The sequence below is a fragment of the Protopterus annectens genome, chromosome 1.part1 (assembly GCF_019279795.1).
Source record: "Protopterus annectens isolate FY-2018-M chromosome 1.part1, PAN1.0, whole genome shotgun sequence".
NCBI lineage: Eukaryota > Metazoa > Chordata > Ceratodontiformes > Protopteridae > Protopterus > Protopterus annectens.
The window spans coordinates 484,269,692-484,288,867 of NC_056726.1; the positions used below are offsets into that span (position 1 = coordinate 484,269,692).

General features: G+C 41.8%; 1 protein-coding gene across 1 annotated transcript in view; it reads right to left on the minus strand.

Annotated features, from left to right (window-relative positions):
- TARBP1 (TAR (HIV-1) RNA binding protein 1) overlaps positions 1 to 19,176 on the minus strand; it is a 2,802,917-nt gene that overhangs the window by 2,020,478 nt on the left and 763,263 nt on the right. The window contains exons 10-11 of the mRNA XM_044087106.1: positions 18,574 to 18,712; positions 1,833 to 1,932 (exon numbers count right to left, since the gene is read on the minus strand). Of these exons, the coding sequence (XP_043943041.1) occupies positions 1,833 to 1,932; positions 18,574 to 18,712 (239 nt within the window). The remainder of the gene's footprint in view (positions 1 to 1,832; positions 1,933 to 18,573; positions 18,713 to 19,176) is intronic.

Consider the following 19,176-nt stretch of genomic DNA (forward strand, 5'->3'; position numbering starts at 1 on the left):
ATATATATATATATATATATATATATATATATATATGTGTGTGTGTGTGTGTGTGTGTGTACACGCACACACATATACACACACACACATACATAAGTGCTATTTTTTCTTTCAGCATGCTGTCTAATAAAAATAATGCATTTGTTTCTTTTCATTACCAGCTGAGCAGTTGTTGTTCTACATTTGAGGGTGAAACCATAATTCAAGGCTGAGCAGCCGAGTGCTCCAGATTATATGGAATGCTCCACATTTGACCATAAAAGAACCCACTGTTCCACAACGAAAGGCTTTGGTTCTGGTACACAGCTTTTGATTGGTTAGCATACCGTAAATACGGCCAATCAGCATCACATTTTACAAACCAATCAACTAGCTGCTCCGCAGTGAACAACATCGTTTGTGCTAGACAGTTTTTGATTGGCTGGTATACCGCAATTACAGCCAACTGCCATCACAATATATGAACCAATCATGTAACTGTTCCTGAGGACAGGAGCCAATGAGAGTTCCCAAATACGTGACCATTCACCTACCAGGAATGGTTGTGGAAATTGCATTTACACAGAGAGAGAGAAAAAAAATAAAATAGAAGTAAACAGTACCAAGGTAAATAACTGCAATACCACCAGTTAAAAGGGAATCCCTTTAACTGCTGGTACGGCAGTTATCGATCTTGGTATTGTTTTGCTTCTATTTTATTTTTTTACCTCTCTTTAAAAGCATACCTCTCAACCTCCAGCTGCTTTGGGTTTTTGACTTATTGTTAATAATACAGATGGTCCTTATATGAGGACGTGCAAATCCATGCATTTTTCTCATATGCTGATGACATTGCTTTGTCTGGGGCATTCTTCATTTCTTTCTGACAATCTGATGTATTCCAAAATGAGTTATGCATGAGGATGCAACCCTAATCTGGTATTTTTCATTCTGCATAAAGAAATGGTAATCAGACTCCCAACACTCCAAAACCTAGAATTTTTACATTTGTGTTGAATACCAATGAAAAATCTCAAAGCACTGGAAAAGTCTATGTATGTCTAAGGACTAATGTGATGCAAACAGAGCTCCATTTGTATCTAGATAACTGTACAGCAGGCAATACGTGGTCTTAAGCTCAACTACCCACAATAATAACTCCTACATACAGGCAGTGTTAGTCACAAGTAGCATAGTATTGAGGGTTGTCAGGTGAGGACTATGCACATGTAAGACAGTGTTCTGTATGAGCTATACCTTCATATATGGCAGGCAGCTAACATCTGTATTTTTTATTTCATTTATTTAGTTAGTTTAGTTTTAAGTGCACTTTGGAGATCAGACACACAGCATACCCTCTCTGTATATTCAGTTGTCTGTGTCTGCGAGAGTGTGTGTGTATTATTGAATACTTACATATGGTATATGGTATATTTTGGTTGAAAGGCAAAGGCCATGGTCAAGGTATATTTTTATCGCAGTGCGAAAATAGGGTGTTCCATATTTTGACTGTTTGTCCCACACTGCTATGGTATGTGTTCCACATTGGCCTTTTAGCAGGTTGAGACCTATAATCCAAGGTTCTTTAAGATATAATCACCACAGTAACATCTCTAAAAATTTTCATAAGAATATGACAAACTAATTTGGAAATACAGGCATTTTACATACAGAAACAGCCAAAAACTTTCAGTAGTCTGGGGATGGTTCACTTGAAAATACTAGTACAATTTCCACACCGAGCACATACTCTGTGTGCACATAAGTTACAATTACATAAAGCTAGTTCAAACTTTGTTTTATCAGCCCATTGGGGTAGAACCAGGACAAGATATCCAGTTAAAAAAACCTACCTTCCCATTTTGTTCCTTTCCTCCACATCTGACGCTAAAACAATCAATGTGGCAACAAGTCTTGCTCTGAAGCAGTCTGGCATTAGACAGCAATCTCCTGCTGCAGAGAACAAATGAGTCAGGTAAAATGACAAGTGGCAGAGTCTTTAAAAGCCACTATGTTATACACATGCAAACAAGTTTTAGAACGTTATATGCAGAAAAAAGAACTTGGTCTGTGTAGTAAAAACAAGTGCTCTCTTTTAGGTTACATTCTCTGTGATGTCTTAACAAATGGGCAAAGTACCTTACAGAGTCTCTCGTGTAAGGAAAAAAGAACTTATGTACTCACACCATAACGTTCCATCTGAGTTTTTGCTCTTCATTTGTCTTCAACCTGTGGAGCACGGATCCAACTCTGCCGCATTTCTCCACCATCTGATCCAAGCTCCAAGCTCCTCCCCTACCCATAATGCCCCTGCCTCCTTCTTCCTTTCAGATTGAGTTTGCTGTCCCCATAGCAACCCAACCTGACACAATGCCTTACCCTCTTGACACCAAAAACTCAGATAGTATCAACAGGAATAACAGCTACCAAACACCTGGGAGGCCCCTGTGGAAAGATATTCTGTAAGACAGCGGAGACAAAGGATGCCCTGCTTCTGAAGAGAAGATCCAATTTGTAATGGGAAATGAAAGTATGTGAAGATGCCCAGGTAGCCACAGAGAAAATGTCATCCAAGGAAACTCTGGACCAGAAGGCGGAAGAAGTAGCCATAGATCCAGTAGAATGCACCTTAACATGAACTGGCGGAGGCACTCCCTTTGCTGAATATGCCAAGAGTATATACTGAGAAATCCAAAGAGCAATGGTAACCTTAGATACAGGCTTCCCTAAGGAGGGCTTAGAATAGGAAATAAAAAGTTGATCTGACTTGCGGAAGGCCTTTGTTCTGCGCAAGTAAAAATGTAATGGTCTATGAACATTCAGCAGGTGCAATTTATACTCTCCCTTATTCTGAAGTTCAGAAAGAAGACAGAGAGGTTGACAACCTGATTGATGTTTGATTCTGAGGCCACTTTAGGCAAAAAGGAAGGATTAGTGTCCAGATAAACTCATTTATGGGGGCTTAAACGATAAAGCCTGAAGCTCAGACACCCTTTTATCTGAAACAGCAATCAAAAACGCTGTCTTCCAACACAGGAATTGTAGATCCACTGAAGCAGCGGGTTCAAAAGGGGAAGAAACCAAGGCTTGACTGACCAATGTAAGATCCCAAGGAGGTGTATGGTCCTTGATCGGTGGCCTAAGAAGAAAAGTACCCTTCAAAAAAGCTTTGCAGAGCTTAGAAGAGGCTAGAGAAGCTGACTTCTCCCCTATGTGGAAATTAGAAATAGCTGCTAATTGAACTTTAACTGTTCAGAAACTGACACGCTGTTGAAAAATGCTTGCCAGAAACTCAAAAATAACAGTAACAAGAGCAATGGAATTATCAAAATCCCGTTGAGCTGCCTAAATTGAGAAATGCTTCCATTTACTGGAATAAACCTTCCTCATGGAATATCTATGAGCCGCCACCAAAATCTTCTTAACCGGAGAAGATAACCCGGGACTCCTAACTATCATGGGAACTGGAGCAGCCAAGCGGTGAGCTTCAGACTGGCCAGATCTGGATGTGGGATCCCTGAAGGATGTGAAATCAGCTCCGGAACCAGATCCAACTTCCAGGGAGGACACACTACATGAGACCACAGAGAAGGGGAACCATACTTGGCGAGGTCAGAAGGGGGCAATGAGTATGACTGAGCTCCCCAGCTGTTGTGCTTTCTGGATGAATTTTGAAATCAGGGGAAGAGGAGGATAAGCATAGAGAAGACCAGAGGGTCAAACATGAACTAGAGCATCTCTGGGGGGGGGCTCCCCCAGAGGGGGGTTCAGAGCAAAAAAATTGCTGCACTTTGCATTGGAAGGAGAGGCAAAGAGATCATAGCAAGGCTGACCCCACTTTAGAAAGATCTGCTTCGCTACTAAAGGATTCAAAGACCACTTGTAAGGCATCAGGATAGATCTGCTTAGCCTGTCCGCTAGAATGTTGGACTGCCCCAGAATGTGCATTGCCACCAGAAAACGGCTGGTGGAGATCACCCACTCCCACAATCTCATGGCTTCACGGCAAAGGGGATAAGACCTGGTTTGTTGATATACCAAAATCAACAGGAAGACAACAAACAAGAAGCAACTGAATAAAAGTTCAATTTGACAAACACTGTATGCATGTAACAAAAGCTGGAACTAGGCATTTAACAAAAAAGATCTTGTACATTAAAGGTGCTAATAACTTTTTAATACAATGATACTTTCTTTGTTGTTTTTCTTTCGGCTTTTCCCGGTTAGGGGGTCGCCACAGCGGAACTCCGGTCCGATAATGATTGGCAGTAGATTTTTTTATGGGTGCCGAGGTGCCAGCTTGACGTCCAACCTTCAACGAAGGCACGCCCATTCTATGCATGTCTTTCGAACGCCACTCGACCGTGGGGAGGACATGCAGACTTCCACACAGAAGGCGCTCCAGCCAAGAATCGAACGGGAGAACCTCTTGCTGTGAGGCAACAACGCTACTGCTGCACCACCATGGCTTACAATGATACTTTCTTTAACGTCTTTAAATGTAAATGGCCTCACAGATAAATACAAACAAGAAAGAGTTGTGAACTATATTAAAAAAAATGTAGAGTGCAAATAGCTATATTACATGAAAAGGGGAAAAAGGAAAAGAGTATTTATATTACTTGCAAGAAGAGCTCCAGTAGTGACAGAAGAAGATAAAAAAAAGATAATGGCCAATTTGTAGTGCTAAGGGGCTACTGGCAAGGGAGGTGGATTACACTAACATGTACTTACATTCCACCTAAAACTTCTCTAATGGAGCTCAAGAAAATTCTGGGAGAAATAATCATTTTTCAGCAAGGAATATTACTTATAGGTGGGGAATAGAATTCGATTTGTAGCAGTGAAGATGTGTCCGGGGAGCCCAAAAGGGAAAATACAGCAAAGGAGGGAAGAGTTTTAAGAACTTTATGAAATTACTTGGCATGGAAAATGTGAATTCAGTAATTGGAGTTCAAAGTGGATTTACATATTATTCCCCAAGATATAAACACCTAGGCTAGACAGAATTTACATTTCACAAAAACGTGCATTTAATTGACAGTCTTGATACCCATCCAATAACTATTTCAGATCATGCACCAATAATAGCTACAATAAAAACGGTAATGAAATAAAAATGAGACATTTGTGCTTTCCCATATATCTGTTGAAACACGAGGAATTTAAGGAATGGGTAGTGGAGATTATTCAGGAGCTGTTAGAGAGGATAGAAATTTCTTCTGAAAATATAGCTAAGAAATGGGATAAAATTAAGCTAGAGTTTAAAAACAGGGTGGAAATAAAAGAAAGGGAGTTATTGTTAAGAAGTAACAAAAATTATTTAGAAGGACTGATAAATGTTAAAGTATTGCAGTATAGAAGAAATCTCACCGAACAAGAGGAGGATCAACTGCAGAATGTTACGCAGAAAATAAAGGATTACCTCAATAATACCCACAAGCTTAGAAAGATTGCGGTTAAGCAACTGTTTTTTTTTGATAGCACTACAGCACAAAAACTTTTAGCACAATGACTCAGGCAAAAGAAAGTAGAAAGGCTGTCGTAAAACTTAAGGAGCCTATAACAAAAAAGGTAAAAAGAGATCCTGTAGAAGTATTAGAAATTTTTCAGAAATTCTGAGAGTCTCTAGAAAGCAGAGAAACATGAAAATCAAGAAAAGATACAAATGGAAATGTTTGTTAGAATTAAATATGCCAAGGTTAGATGAGGCTCAATTACGAACAGTTAATTCAGGAGGAGATGAGATAACAACTGTAATGTATAACCAATCTACAGGAAAGTCCTCCAGAATCGATGGTATTCCTGTGGAAGTTTGGAAGCTAGGAGGAAAAAGCTGATAAAGATCTGGAAAGTTTGTTTAACAGTATCTTAAGAAAAGAAGTACCACCGGCCTGGAAGAAAGCAGTGGTAGCTGTAATACCTAAAGAGGGTAAAGATCCACCAGATCCAGCTTCATACAGGCCCATTTCATACTAAACCATGATTAAGTGTTCATGTCTATAATAGCTAAAAGAATGACAAAAGTACTGCCAAACTGATAGATATGGATCAATGTGGTTTTGTGAAGGGGAGGCAAACATTTGACAACATTAACAGAACATTGATGATCCAGATGGAAGCAGAATGTAACAAAATATCATTGTTGTTGGTGGGGCTTGATGCAGAGAAAGTATTTGACAGAATAAGCTGGGACTTTATAAGCAAGACAAAGGAAGCATTTGCATTTCCTGAAAAAATTACAAGGTCAATTAGGAGAATATATGAGGCATTGGAGGTGAAAATTAAAGGGGGTGGGCTCCTCTCTGATAATTTCTGTTGAGCAGAGGAACCAGGCAGGGGTGTCCTCTTTCCCCCTTATTATCTGCATTATATTTAGAACCACTGGCAAAGAAAATAAGGGACTCAGAAATTCAAGGATATAATTGGTATGGTAATCAAGAAAAGCTGGCTTTATTTGCAGACAATATTATTTTCTACCTGACAAAACCAGAAAAAGACATTGCAGTGTTGTGGAACATTTTGAGACTTTTTTCAAATCTTTTCGTGTTACAAAATTAATGAAGCTAAAACAAAGGCATTAGCGGTAATATATGTACCCACACACAAACTGGTTCAGGAATACCCATATTTATGGGGACATGATAAAATGAAATATTTAGGAGTATGGATTAAAAATGATTTTAATGTGACAGCTAAGGATATGTGGGAAAAGACTAAACAAGATATAATACAAAATCTGAAGCTTTGTTATATGGATATGGATGGTAAAATACAAGCAGTTAAAATGTTTTTAGTTCCTTAATTCTTGTACATATTTTATCAACCAGAGGAGAAGTTCTAGGTAGCAATTAATAAAGAGCTGAAGGACTTTATCTGGCAGGAGAAGACAACAAGAGTCAAGTGGGATAAGCTGATTCTTCCAGTAGAACACGGCGGACTGGAATTACCCAATTTGAAGGGGTATTTCAGAGCTAGACGGTTAAGACTACTATACATAGCACAAGCAGAAAACTATAATTCAAAGTGGAAAGGGATGAATGTACAGATTGGATAAGCAATTCACAAAAAAAAAAAAAAAAATTAAGAAGGTTGGATGATGTGGTGATAGTGAATCACGAAGTAAAATGGATTAGCAAGGAGGAAGTAAGGACAGCTATGAAGAGGACGAAGAATGGAAAGGCTGTTGGTCCAGATGACATACCTGTGGAAGCATGGAGGTGTTTAGGTGAAATGGCAGTGGAGTTTTTAACCAGACTGTTTAATGAAATCTTGTGAATTGCTTATCCAATCTGTCTTCCGAATTCTTTCTAACCTCCTCTGATAGATTCTTATAGTTAACATGCAATATTTTACAAGCTGTACTAATAATTCCTTTTTTAATGGCAGCTTCTGTTCTAGATTCTTGTCACTACTCACTAATACAATTGCTTATATAGGTCAGGATAAGCCAAACTCTCCAGATCACAGCACCTCCTCCTCTTACACTGTGAACATACCCAGTTGATTAGATGTTTCTCTATTTAAAAAAAAAAAAAAAGAAACCTTACCTCCCTCATTATTATGCAGCTTTTGTATTTATTAACCCAGCCACTGGGGATGCACAAGCCAGCGCATTCCTTTGTGCCGGTCCCAAGCCCGGATAAATAGAAGGGCATCCGGCGTAATACTTCACCAAATACTTCATGCGGACACCAGTAAATATTTCCATACCGGATCGGTCAAGGCCTGGGTTAACAACGACCGCCACCAGTACTGTTAGCCAACAAGGTGCTGGCGGAAACTGGGCTACTGTTGGCCGAAGGAGGAGAAGAGGCAGAAGGTATGGCTGAAGGCAGGAAGAGAGGAGAAAGGCTAGGACTGTGGTCGTGAGGGTTGTAACTTTGAATGTTGGCAGTATGACTGGTACAGGGAGAGAGCTAGCTGACATGATGGACAGAAGGAAGGTTGGTATATTGTGTGTGCAGGAGACCAGATGGAAGGGGAGTAAGGCTATGTGTATCGGAGGTGGGTTCAAATTGTTTTATCATGGTGTGGATGGGAGGAGAAATGGCGTAGGCGTTATCCTGAAGGAACAGTATGCTAAGAGTGTTTTGGAGGTGAAAACAATGTCGGATAGAGTGATGTTTATGAAGCTGGAAAGTGATGGTGTAATGATGAATGTTGTTAGTGCATATGCTCCACAAGTTGGGTGTGCGATGGATGAGAAAGAAAAATTTTGGAGTGAGTTGGATGAAGTGGTGATGACTGTACCCAAGGGTGAGAGACTGGTGATTGGAGCAGATTTCAATGGGCATGTTGGTGAAGGGAACAGAGGGGATGAAGAAGTGATGGGTAGGGTATGGTGTTAAACAAAGGAATGCAGAAGGTCAGATGGTAGTGGATTTTGTGAAAAGGCTGGACATGGCTGTGGTGAATACGTATTTTAACAAGAGGGAGGAGCATAGGGTGACATACAAGAGTGGAGGAAGATGCACACAGGTGGATTACATCTTATGTAGGAGGGCCAGTTTGAAGGAGATTGGAAACTGTAAAGTGGTGACCGAGGAAAGTGTAGTTAAGCAGCACATGATGGTGGTTTGTAGTATGACGTTGGTGATCAAGGAGAGGAAGAGGAGTGTGAGGGCAGCACCAAGGATCAAATGGTGGAAATTGAAAAAGGTTAATTGTGAGATGGAGTTCAGGGATGAGTTAAGACAGGCACTGGGTGGCAGTGAAGAGTTACCAAATAGCTGGGTAACTACAACAGAGCTAGTAAGGGAGATGGCTAGAAAGGTACTTGGTATGACATCTGGACAGAAGGACGACAAAGAGACATGGTGGTGGAATGAGGAAGTACAGGAGAGTATACAGAGAAAGAGGTTGGCAAAGAAGAAGTGGGATTGTCAGAGAGATGAAGAAAGTAGACAGGAGTATAAGGAGATGAGGTGCATGGCAAAGAGAGAGGTGGCGAAGGATAAGGATAAGGCATATGAAGAGTTGTATGAAAGGTTGGACACTAAGGAGGGAGAAAAAGACCTGTACCGATTGGCTAGACAGAGGGACCGAGCTAGGAAAGATGTGCAGCAGGTAAGGGTGATAAAGGATAATGAGGGAAACATACGCACAAGCGAGGAGAGTGTGTCAAGGAGATGGAAAGAGTACTTTGAGGGGTTGATGAATGAAGAGAATAAGAGGGAGAGAAGGTTGGATGATGTGGTGATAGTGAATCACGAAGTACAATGGATTAGCAAGGAGGAAGTAAGGACAGCTATGAAGAGGACGAAGAATGGAAAGGCTGTTGGTCCAGATGACATACCTGTGGAAGCATGGAGGTGTTTAGGTGAAATGGCAGTGGAGTTTTTAACCAGACTGTTTAATGAAATCTTGGAAAGTGAGAGGATGCCTGAGGAATGGAGAAGTGTTTTGGTACCGATTTTTAAGAATAAAGGTGATGTGCAGAGCTGTAGTAACTACAGAGGGATTAAATTGATCAGTCACAGCATGAAGTTATGGGAACCAGTTGTGGTGCAGTCAGCTTACCTTAACTGTAGATGTTCCAGTGTGGCCAATGCTGTAGTCATTACATCATGAAACTCAGCAGTAGATAGAGTAGTGGAAGCTAGGTTAAGAGGGGATGTGATGATTAGTGATCAGCAGTATGATTTCATGCCAGGAAAGAGCACTACAGATGCAATGTTTGCTCTGAGAGTGTTGATGGAGAAGTACAGAGAAGGTCAGAAGGAGTTGCACTGCGTTTTGGTAGACTTAGAGAAAGCATATGACAGTGTGCCTAGAGAGGTGTTGTGGTACTGTATGAGGAAGTTGGAAGTGTCAGAGAAGTGGTACAGGATATGTACGAGGGTAGTGTGACAGCGGCGAGGTCTGCAGTGGGAGTGATGGATGATTTTAAGGTGGAGGTGGGATTACATCAAGGATCAGCTCCGAGCCCTTTCTTAGGTTCATAGGTTCGTACTAGGCTATCTGCCCTGGGGCATTTATAAGCCTAGTCAGAGTGTGTGTGGCTTTCACCACCCCTTAGGATGAGAATACTACGCCCTTTTAGGGTTTAGTTTACTGTGCCTCTGTCTAGTAGTGACACAGAGATGACCCCCGGGGTAAACCTACGATCTCCCATCCAGTGGTCAAGATTTCTCTTGAATAGAATCAGTGAGGGGCTCTGCCTAACATGGACTGGGATTCTATTCCAGAGTGTAGGGAGCCTCTGGGTTATCCAGCACGTCCTATTTATTTCTGTGTTGAGGTTTAAGTCTCTTGCTCTCGTGGCTCTGATGGATTTGGATTTTCTGAGGTGGAGCATGTCCATTAATTCCAGATTGGACATGGCCTTGTACGTCAGGCACAGGTCACCTCTGAGTAGGCGGTATGCGACTGAATAGAGCTGGAGTTTTTTCAGTCGGGCAGAATATGACATATGTTTAAGACCCTTTATCCTCTTGGTGAGGAACTTTTGGGGTCTTTCCAACTGCTGCAGGTGTCGGGTGAGATACATCCCAAATGGGGCATTGTACTCAATCATTGGCCTGATAAGAGAAGAGTACAGGGGCACAATGACCTCTCGATCTAGATGTGAAACCCTTCATGATAAGGTGGGCAATATAGAAGGTCTTCCTAACCACTTTGGCAATGTGAGTGTCAAATGAGAGGTTACTGTCAACCTGGGTCCCTAGGTCCCTGATTACCTCTTCCATATTTAATGGATTACCACCTATGTGGTAATTTGTGGGTACCTTGTTTTTCCCAAAGGGTATGACTATACATTTTTTGGCGTTCAGCTTAAGGCCATGGCTCTGGCACCAATTATCCGTTTCTATGAGGCCTCTCTGAAGGATGTTTGTGTCCGCTGGAGTATCAATTATGGCGCCCAGTTTGCAGTCATCTGCGAACTTTGTCAGCCACAATCCTCCTATGTTTACCTGTACCTCGGAAAAATAAATGCCGAACAAGAGGGGTCCCAGGACTGAGCCCTGTGAGACACCGCTTGTGACTGGCTTAGAGTCTGACATAGCTCCAGCAACTCTGACCCTGTGGGTTCTGTCCTTGAACCAGTTTGCAACCCATCTTGTGACATATGGGTTTACATTTAAGCTGGTGAGTTTGTCTATGATGCCCGAGTGGGGTATTGTGTCAAAGGCTTTTGCAAGGTCAAGGTAGGCTGTGTGAACTGCCTTGCCCTCATCAATGGCCTTAGTGACTGTTTCAAAAAAGTCGACCAAGTTCAAAAGGCAGGATCTAACCTTGACAAAGCCAAATTGGGTAGGATCCAATGTCTGTAGGTCCCCAATGTCTTTGTTTATGAGTTCCATAATGATCCTCTCCATAGCTTTGCAGACCAGGCTCGTCAAGCTTATGGGGCGGTAATTTCCAGGGTCCGTAGAAGCACCACCTTTGTGAAGTGGGACCACTGTTGCCGTACGCCACTCTTTGGGTACGTATCCTGTAGTAAGGCTAAGATTAAACAGCAGCCTTATGTGTGGGTTTAGTTCCTCTTGGAGTTCATGTAGCACACAGCCCGGGACACCGTCCGGTCCCATTGATGCTGTGTTTTCAGCTTTAGAGAGGGCGGCTCTCACCTGGGCATCTGAGATGTTAGGGAGGCTACACTCTGCTGGGATAGTTATTTCTCCTTTTGGGGGAGGGGAGGAGAAATTTGCACTGAACCTGTCTGCCAGAATGTTGGCAATGTCAGTGGGTTCAGTGTATTTTGTGTCATTTTGGACTAACTCTGAGCATATCTGGGAGTTTCCACCCAGGTTTCTAACATAGCTAAAGAAGGCCTTGTGATTGTCTTTTGTGTCTTTTGCGATTTTTCTCTCAAAGTTGGCCTTGGATGATTTTATGAGTGATCATAGTTTTTTGCTAGTACTGATCAGAGATGCCTTCCCTTTTGGGGATTTTGCTCTGTCATGTAGTAGCTTCCTCCTCCTGTTGTAAAGTTTGTTTATGGCTAGGGTCCACCAGACCGGGCGCCTGCCTTTGGGGGAATGGGTCTTGGTTTTATTTGGGATTGCATGATCCATGCATTCTTGAAGGTGCCCGTAGAAGGCATTTGCAAAGGATTCAGCAGTGTGGGTTGTGGTTACCACTGGCCCAGGGGCCTTGAAGGATACCACTTCAGTCTTAAGAAGTGTGAAGTTGGCTTTTGAGAAGTTCTTCACTGTGGTCTTTTGTGCAGGGGGTGGGGGCGGGATGTGGATATCCAGTGAGATTAATTTATGGTCTGATCTTACCAAAGAGGGATATACTTCCGGTGTGGAGCATTTTGTCCCCATGTTTGTGATGATCAGGTCTAGTATATTGTCTCCTCTTGTGGGAATGGTGACTAGTTGTTCCATTGCATTTGAGTTTATGAATTCTAGGAACCTTTGGGCTAGGGTGTTGGGGCTTGAGTAATGTTCCCAGTCTATGTTTGGGTAGCTGAAGTCTCCCAAAATGATGGTATTTGGAGAGACATTCATACTCTCCAGTGTCTTCAGGAAGGCTGTGTGGGGTTCCTGAGTTTGAGAGGGTGGTCTGTAGCATGCTACAAACTGTAAGGCAGTTTTGCCTATGGTTAGTTGCACCTGGATGGTCTCCGATGCTTTGTGCGTTGCCACTAACCTGGAGGTGTGGGTATCTTTGATGAATATGGATACTCCCCCTCCTTTTGTGGTTCGGTCCAAGTTTTGGGGCCGGAAAGCATGATATGAGGTAAAATCTGATAGTGCTGGGGTGCTCTTAGGAGCCTTGAACCAGGTTTCAGTCACTGCACAGACATCGATGTTCTCCATACTGAGGAGGGCTTCGAGGGCGTGCATCTTGAGGTTTAGACTTCTGGCAATGAGCAGCATTACCCTTAGTTTTTTTCCACTTGTGTTTTCTAGGGAGGTAGGTTTGTCATTTGAGCCTTGCCTAAAAAAGGCACTATGGGGTGGCAAGAGCCTTGGCCAATATCCGGAAGCCCAGGGGTGACAGGTGCAAGCCATCCCTTGCGAAGCAGCGTGGCTTGTCAAGCATGTCATCCCAAGCAGACAGACATTGGATCCCCTTTGAATGACACCAGTAATTAAGCCAATTGTTAAAACTGATCATTTTGTCTTTGTACTGTGGCATCATTCTTGGTGAGGGTAAGATGCTGCTCAGGGTCAGGGTCATACCGGCCTGGGCTACATAATCAGAGAGCTCCTCTATGTCTCTTTTCATGTAGTCCAAGGAGGTACGTCTCAGGTCGTTCACACCGGCATGTACAATGACTGAGTCATATTTGTACTTACTGTGGAGTGACCTGAGTGCTTGTGTTATGTGGCGGATTCTAGCTCCCGACAGGCAGCTTACTGTGAACTTTTCCTTGTTCAGTCTGGTGAGCGGGACGTCAGTGTGTCTGACTATGGAGTCACCTATTACAAGTGTGTCTGGCATGTTGTTTGGCCTTAAGGGCTGTGACTGTTTAGAACGCTGACTTTGTGAACTATGTGTTGCATTTGCTATGTCTTGAGGTGGTGGTTGCTTGGGTGTCTGCTTTGGAGGCCTCTGTTGTTTTGGTAGATTTTTAATCAGCGCCTCCGAGTATGTTTTTGTGTGTTTATGTGTTTGGTTTCCAGTTGTGATAGTTCTATGTGAGACTGGGTTTGTGGTGTGCGTGGTTACCTTCTCCTCCTGACTGGTCTTGCCAGTACTGAATTGAGAGAGCTCAGCCTCCAGTTTGGCTATATAGTTGCATCTCTCGCATATATTTGTATTTGTTGGGAGGAGGAGAGGGTTGTCTGTGTACATGAGGCAATTGTAACATTGCCTCAAGATTCCCAGATTCACCCGCTGAACAGGAGAGGACGCCAGCAACTGACCCTTCGACATGCTAGAAATAGTGAAAAAGATTGCTGTGTAACTGAGTCAGAAAGGACCTATAGGGAAATGGGTACTTAAGGGAATTTAGGTGAATGAAGTACTTTCTTTTGTTTAAGAGTGCTTTACCTGTATAAAAAATGCTTTAGGAGCAAGTGCTGAGCTTTTCAGATAGAGTATAGGCTGTTTAGATTGCAAGTAGAACAGTTCTAAGGGAAAAATTGAAGAGCAGACTTTACAGAGCCAGAAATAGTTTAAACTTGATTAACCGGCGCTGCCCTATGCTGCTCTATGAGCAACTTTGCGCTAATTCGCGCTAAAACGCGCTAAAGTGGGCTTTATAGCAGGGGGTTGAAAAGAGCCAGGAATTGACCCAAAATGGCCAATAAACTACAAGTTGCTGGGCTGGAACCAATCCTCTAGGGACAAATAGGTTGCTCAGTGCTCCCCACTCCCACTGGTGAACAAAGAAGCTTCCTCTTATCCAAATAAGGATATGGATAGCACAGGAACTAAGACAAAGCCCAGAGATCAGCAAAATCTGAAGACTGGACTATTCTAGTTCAGAAAAGCGGGAAAACAAGGATATTTTTTATGCTTTTTTTTTACAGAGAAAGGAGAAAAGATAAAGTAACAAACAGTAAATGCTATAAAACGGCTAGCGCACTTGAGTGTGTTAGCCTAACAATTAAATTAAACAAAAACAACTTTTTAAAGTGCTAACAGTATAAATTCAACACAAGAACAGTAAAAACAATATGCAGAGCTGTTTTTTAAGCAAAATGCAGTCGAGATGCAGTAATTTAAGCGAAAGCCAGAAAAAATACTTATAAATCCAGGAAAGTCACTCTCTCACTCTCTGCTGCTTGTAGAACTCTGCAGGACACCACGAGGAGCTGTGCTGAGTCTTTTACAAGTAAAAAGCGTGCAAAAGCGGGCTTTATAGCAGGGGGTTGTAAAGAGCCAGGAATTGACCCAAAATGGCCAATAAACTACAAGTTGCTGGGCTGGAACCAATCCTCTAGGGACAAATAGGTTGCTCAGTGCTCCCCACTCCCACTGGTGAACAAAGAAGCTTCCTCTTATCCAAATAAGGATATGGATAGCACAGGAACTAAGACAAAGCCCAGAGATCAGCAAAATCTGAAGACTGGACTATTCTAGTTCAGAAAAGCGGGAAAACAAGGATATTTTTTTTTCTTTTTTTACAGAGAAAGGAGAAAAATATACAGTAACAAACAGTAAATGCTATAAAACGGCTAGTGCACTTGAGTGTGTTAGCCTAACAATTAAATTAAACAAAAAATAACTTTTTAAAGTGCTAACAGTATAAATTCAACACAAGTACAGAAAAAACAATATGCAGAGCTGTTTTTTTAAGCGAAATGCAGTCGAGATGCAGCAATTTAAGCGAAAGCCAGAAAAAATACTTATAAATCCAGGAAAGTCACTCTTTCATTCTCTGCTGCTTGTAGAACTCTGCAGGACACCACGAGGAGCTGTGCTGAGTCTTTTACAAGTGAAAAAGCGCGCAAAAGCGGGCTTTATAGCAGGGGGTTGAAAAGAGCCAGGAATTGACCCAAAACGGCCAATAAACTACAAGTTGCTGGGCTGGAACCAATCCTCTAGGGACAAATAGGTTGCTCAGTACTCCCCACTCCCACTGGTGAACAAAGAAGCTTCCTCTTATCCAAATAAGGATATGGATAGCACAGGAACTAAGACAAAGCCCAGAGATCAGCAAAATCTGAAGACTGGACTATTCTAGTTCAGAAAAGCGGGAAAACAAGGATATTTTTTTGTTTTTTCTTTTTTTACAGAGAAAGGAGAAAAAGATACAGTAACAAACAGTAAATGCTATAAAATGGCTAGCACACTTGAGTGTGTTAGCCTAACAATTAAATTAAACAAAAATAACTTTTTAAAGTGCTAACAGTATAAATTCAACACAAGTACAGAAAAAACAATATGCAGAGCTGTTTTTTAAGCGAAATGCAGTCGAGATGCAGTAATTTAAGCGAAAGCCAGAAAAAATACTTATAAATCCAGGAAAGTCACTCTTTCACTCTCTGCTGCTTGTAGAACTCTGCAGGACACCACGAGGAGCTGTGCTGAGTCTTTTATTGTGTCTTATTATTGAGTCTTATTTGCAATGGTGATGGACAGGTTGACAGACGAGATCAGACAGGAGTCCCCGTGGACTATGATGTTTGCAGATGACATTGTGATTTGTAGTGAGAGTAGGGAACAGGTGCAGACGACCCTGGAGATATGCTCTAGAGAGAAGAGGAATGAAGGTCAGCAGGACTAAGACAGAATATATGTGTGTGAATGTGAGGGAGGATAGAGGAATGGTGAGGATGCAAGGAGTAGAGGTGGCGAAGGTGGATGAGTTTAAATACTTGGGATCAATAGTTCAGAGTAATGGTGAGTGTGGAAGAGAGGTGAAGAAAAGAGTACAGGCAGGATGGAATGGGTGGAGAAGAGTGTCAGGAGTGATTTGTGACAGACGAGTACCAGTAAGAGTGAAAGGGAAGGTCTACAAGCGGGTAGTGAGACCAGCTATGTTATATGGGTTGGAGACAGTGGCATTGACAAAAAGGCAGGAGTTTGAGCTGGATGTGGCAGAGTTAAAGATGTTATGATTTGCACTGGGTGTGACGAGGGTGGACAGGATTAGGAATACGTATATTAGAGGGTCAGCCCAGGTTGGAAGGTTTGGAGACAAAGCCAGAGAGGCAAGATTACGTTGGTTTGGACATGTGCTGAGGAGGGATGCTGAGTATATTGGGAAAAAGATGCTAAGGATGAAGCTACCGGGTAACAGGAAAAGAGGAAGGCCTAAGATAAAGCTTATGGATGTGCTGAGAGAGGACATGCAGGTGGTTGGTGTGACAGAGCAAGATGCAGAGGATAGGAAGAAATGGAAACAGATGATCTGCTGTGGCATCCCCTAATGGGAACAGCCAAAAGAAGATGAGTCATCAAAAGTGACCCCCCCCCCCAACCTTGCTCAGTCTCTAAAACTGGATACACTACTACAAGTATACATTCCCCTTTCAGGCTATATTAGTGTCCCTGACGTACTTAAACAGTGTGTGTGTGTGTGTGTGTGTGTGTGTGTGTGTGTGTGTGTGTGTGTGTGTATATGTGCGTATGTGTATATGTATATGTGTGGATGCATATGTGTATGTGTATATCTGTATGTGTGTGTGTGTGTGTGTGTGTGTGTGTGTGTGTGTGTGTGTGTGTGTGTGTGTGTGTGTGTGTGTGTGTAGCTTCTTTAACTGTTTTTCAGGTTTGCTATTAAAAACTCTTGTTTGTCTTCTTTGAATAGCCTCTACTTTGTGCTACAAATAATGTTGTAAGAAGTGGGGTCTCCAGAAAAGTAAACACTACTCCAGATATAAGACTTTACCAGCAATCAGCCAACTAATTACACTTCCCACTAGGCTTGCCAAGTTGTTCCAAACATGCTTTACTGCCTTTTCACCCTACTTATTTGTTCTTATGTAAAGGTATCTCATAAATACTCTCAAAGCTGGTAAGTAGCACATTTATCTGTTATGCAGGACTGTGTCAAAAGTCTTGTTAAAATCGAGGTTAGATGCATCTTATATTACTTTGGTTACAAAGTTATAAAAATCTGTCAGCTCTATCTGTCATGACCTTCCTCACATAAATCCATGCTGCCTTGAATATACTGCCTCACCACCTGTAGCATACTTAAACACTTCCTTTAAGTTTTTCACCTAGTCATTTATACAAGCACCAAAAGCAAATGGGTTTCTAACCTCAAGCTCCTGCCTTGCCTTAATGGCCATCAATGTGACCACTGGATGTGTGCCAAATTAGTGCTTCAGGCAGTAATCTGCAGGCCCTTACTTGGCACAAAAAGAGGTCACAGTGAAGGTATCATTCATCCAGTGTGCTGTGTGGGGTTTCTTCTTTAATTTACAGATACGCTGATGATGGTTGACATGCAGTGATGGCCTAGCAATAGGCAATAAGTCTTCCTCAACTATGGCATTAACCAGCGTTTCCATCTATACTGTGCTGCATGGGGCAACACTCACACTAATCAATAGCCTCACAATGGAAAAACTCCACACTCAGAATTGAAGAGCTAATACTTGTCCACTACTTACCCTAGTACGGAACCCCTCCAGATCCCAGATCTCCACCTGAACCTAATGCAAGAGAAGAAATTCTTTCCTTTCCAAAAGATTTCATCCATCGACTTAAAAGTCACTGACTTTAAATTAGCCATTACATGTCTAAATATGTAAACTAATAAAACATTTTGCAATAATAAAAAAAGGCCTATGTGGTTTATTTTCAGAATAAACCTCTAAAACTTATTTTGCTTACTATATACGTATATACAAGTATAAACTCAGAGTTAAAGTCACACCAGGATGGATGGATGAGCTTAGTGAGGGCCTTTACTCACTTCATCATCACATGGCTAATGATACAAGCTCAGCAGGACAGGTCCAAAAGAAAAAAAAATCATTCATACATTTAACTATTGATATATTACTAGTTCCTATACCCATTTAAGTGTAAATGATTTCTTCCAAGTTCTTAATGTGCCAAAAATGCTTAATAGCACTCTGAGGCTATTTCATGCAGGAGGCTACACTTGATCTTAGCCAAAATAAACACATGAAGTGGAGTTTTATGATAATTTCTGAGCAGCAGACAGCATAACAGACTTAACACCTTGTGCTGATAACAAAATAAGTTTTATTTTCCTGAGTGACATCTTACCCTGGACTGAAGGAACTTTCAAGTATTGTTCCACAAGTTTCTCCACATAAACATGTAGGGCAGGCCGAGCGAGCTCTGCAGAAGCATTACTGTCTGTCAGCAAGAAGCACCCATCATTGGCACGTAACCACTCACAGAGCTGAAACATAAATACATCACAAGGTTCAGCTGCACAGACTTTTTGTCAATAGACAAATAAAACAAGACTAATCATTCTGCTATTGCAGTTAGAAGTAAACAGGTTCCCAGAAGTCTGGTTACATTTTGAGACGCTGGCACTATTTAGTAATCCAATAGTTACATATATATTAAGTGCAAAGGGGCTGTGTTTCAGCTTCAAAATTATGACTGGCAAGATGCATTCAGCTGATAAAAGCATGCCACAGAATAACAGCTTCATTTTCTTTGTGATTTGCCAGGCTGAAGTACAGGATGCTCTACATGCTTAGAAACATCTGACACATCTCTGGCAAAGACAGTGTTGTTACACTGGTCTTAATAGCTTATTATTTGCCACCTACATTTTCTAGAAAATATAAATCCTATTAAACCATCATTCTTTTTAAGGAGCTATTTGAGGAACAGAGCTATAGACAATAGCCA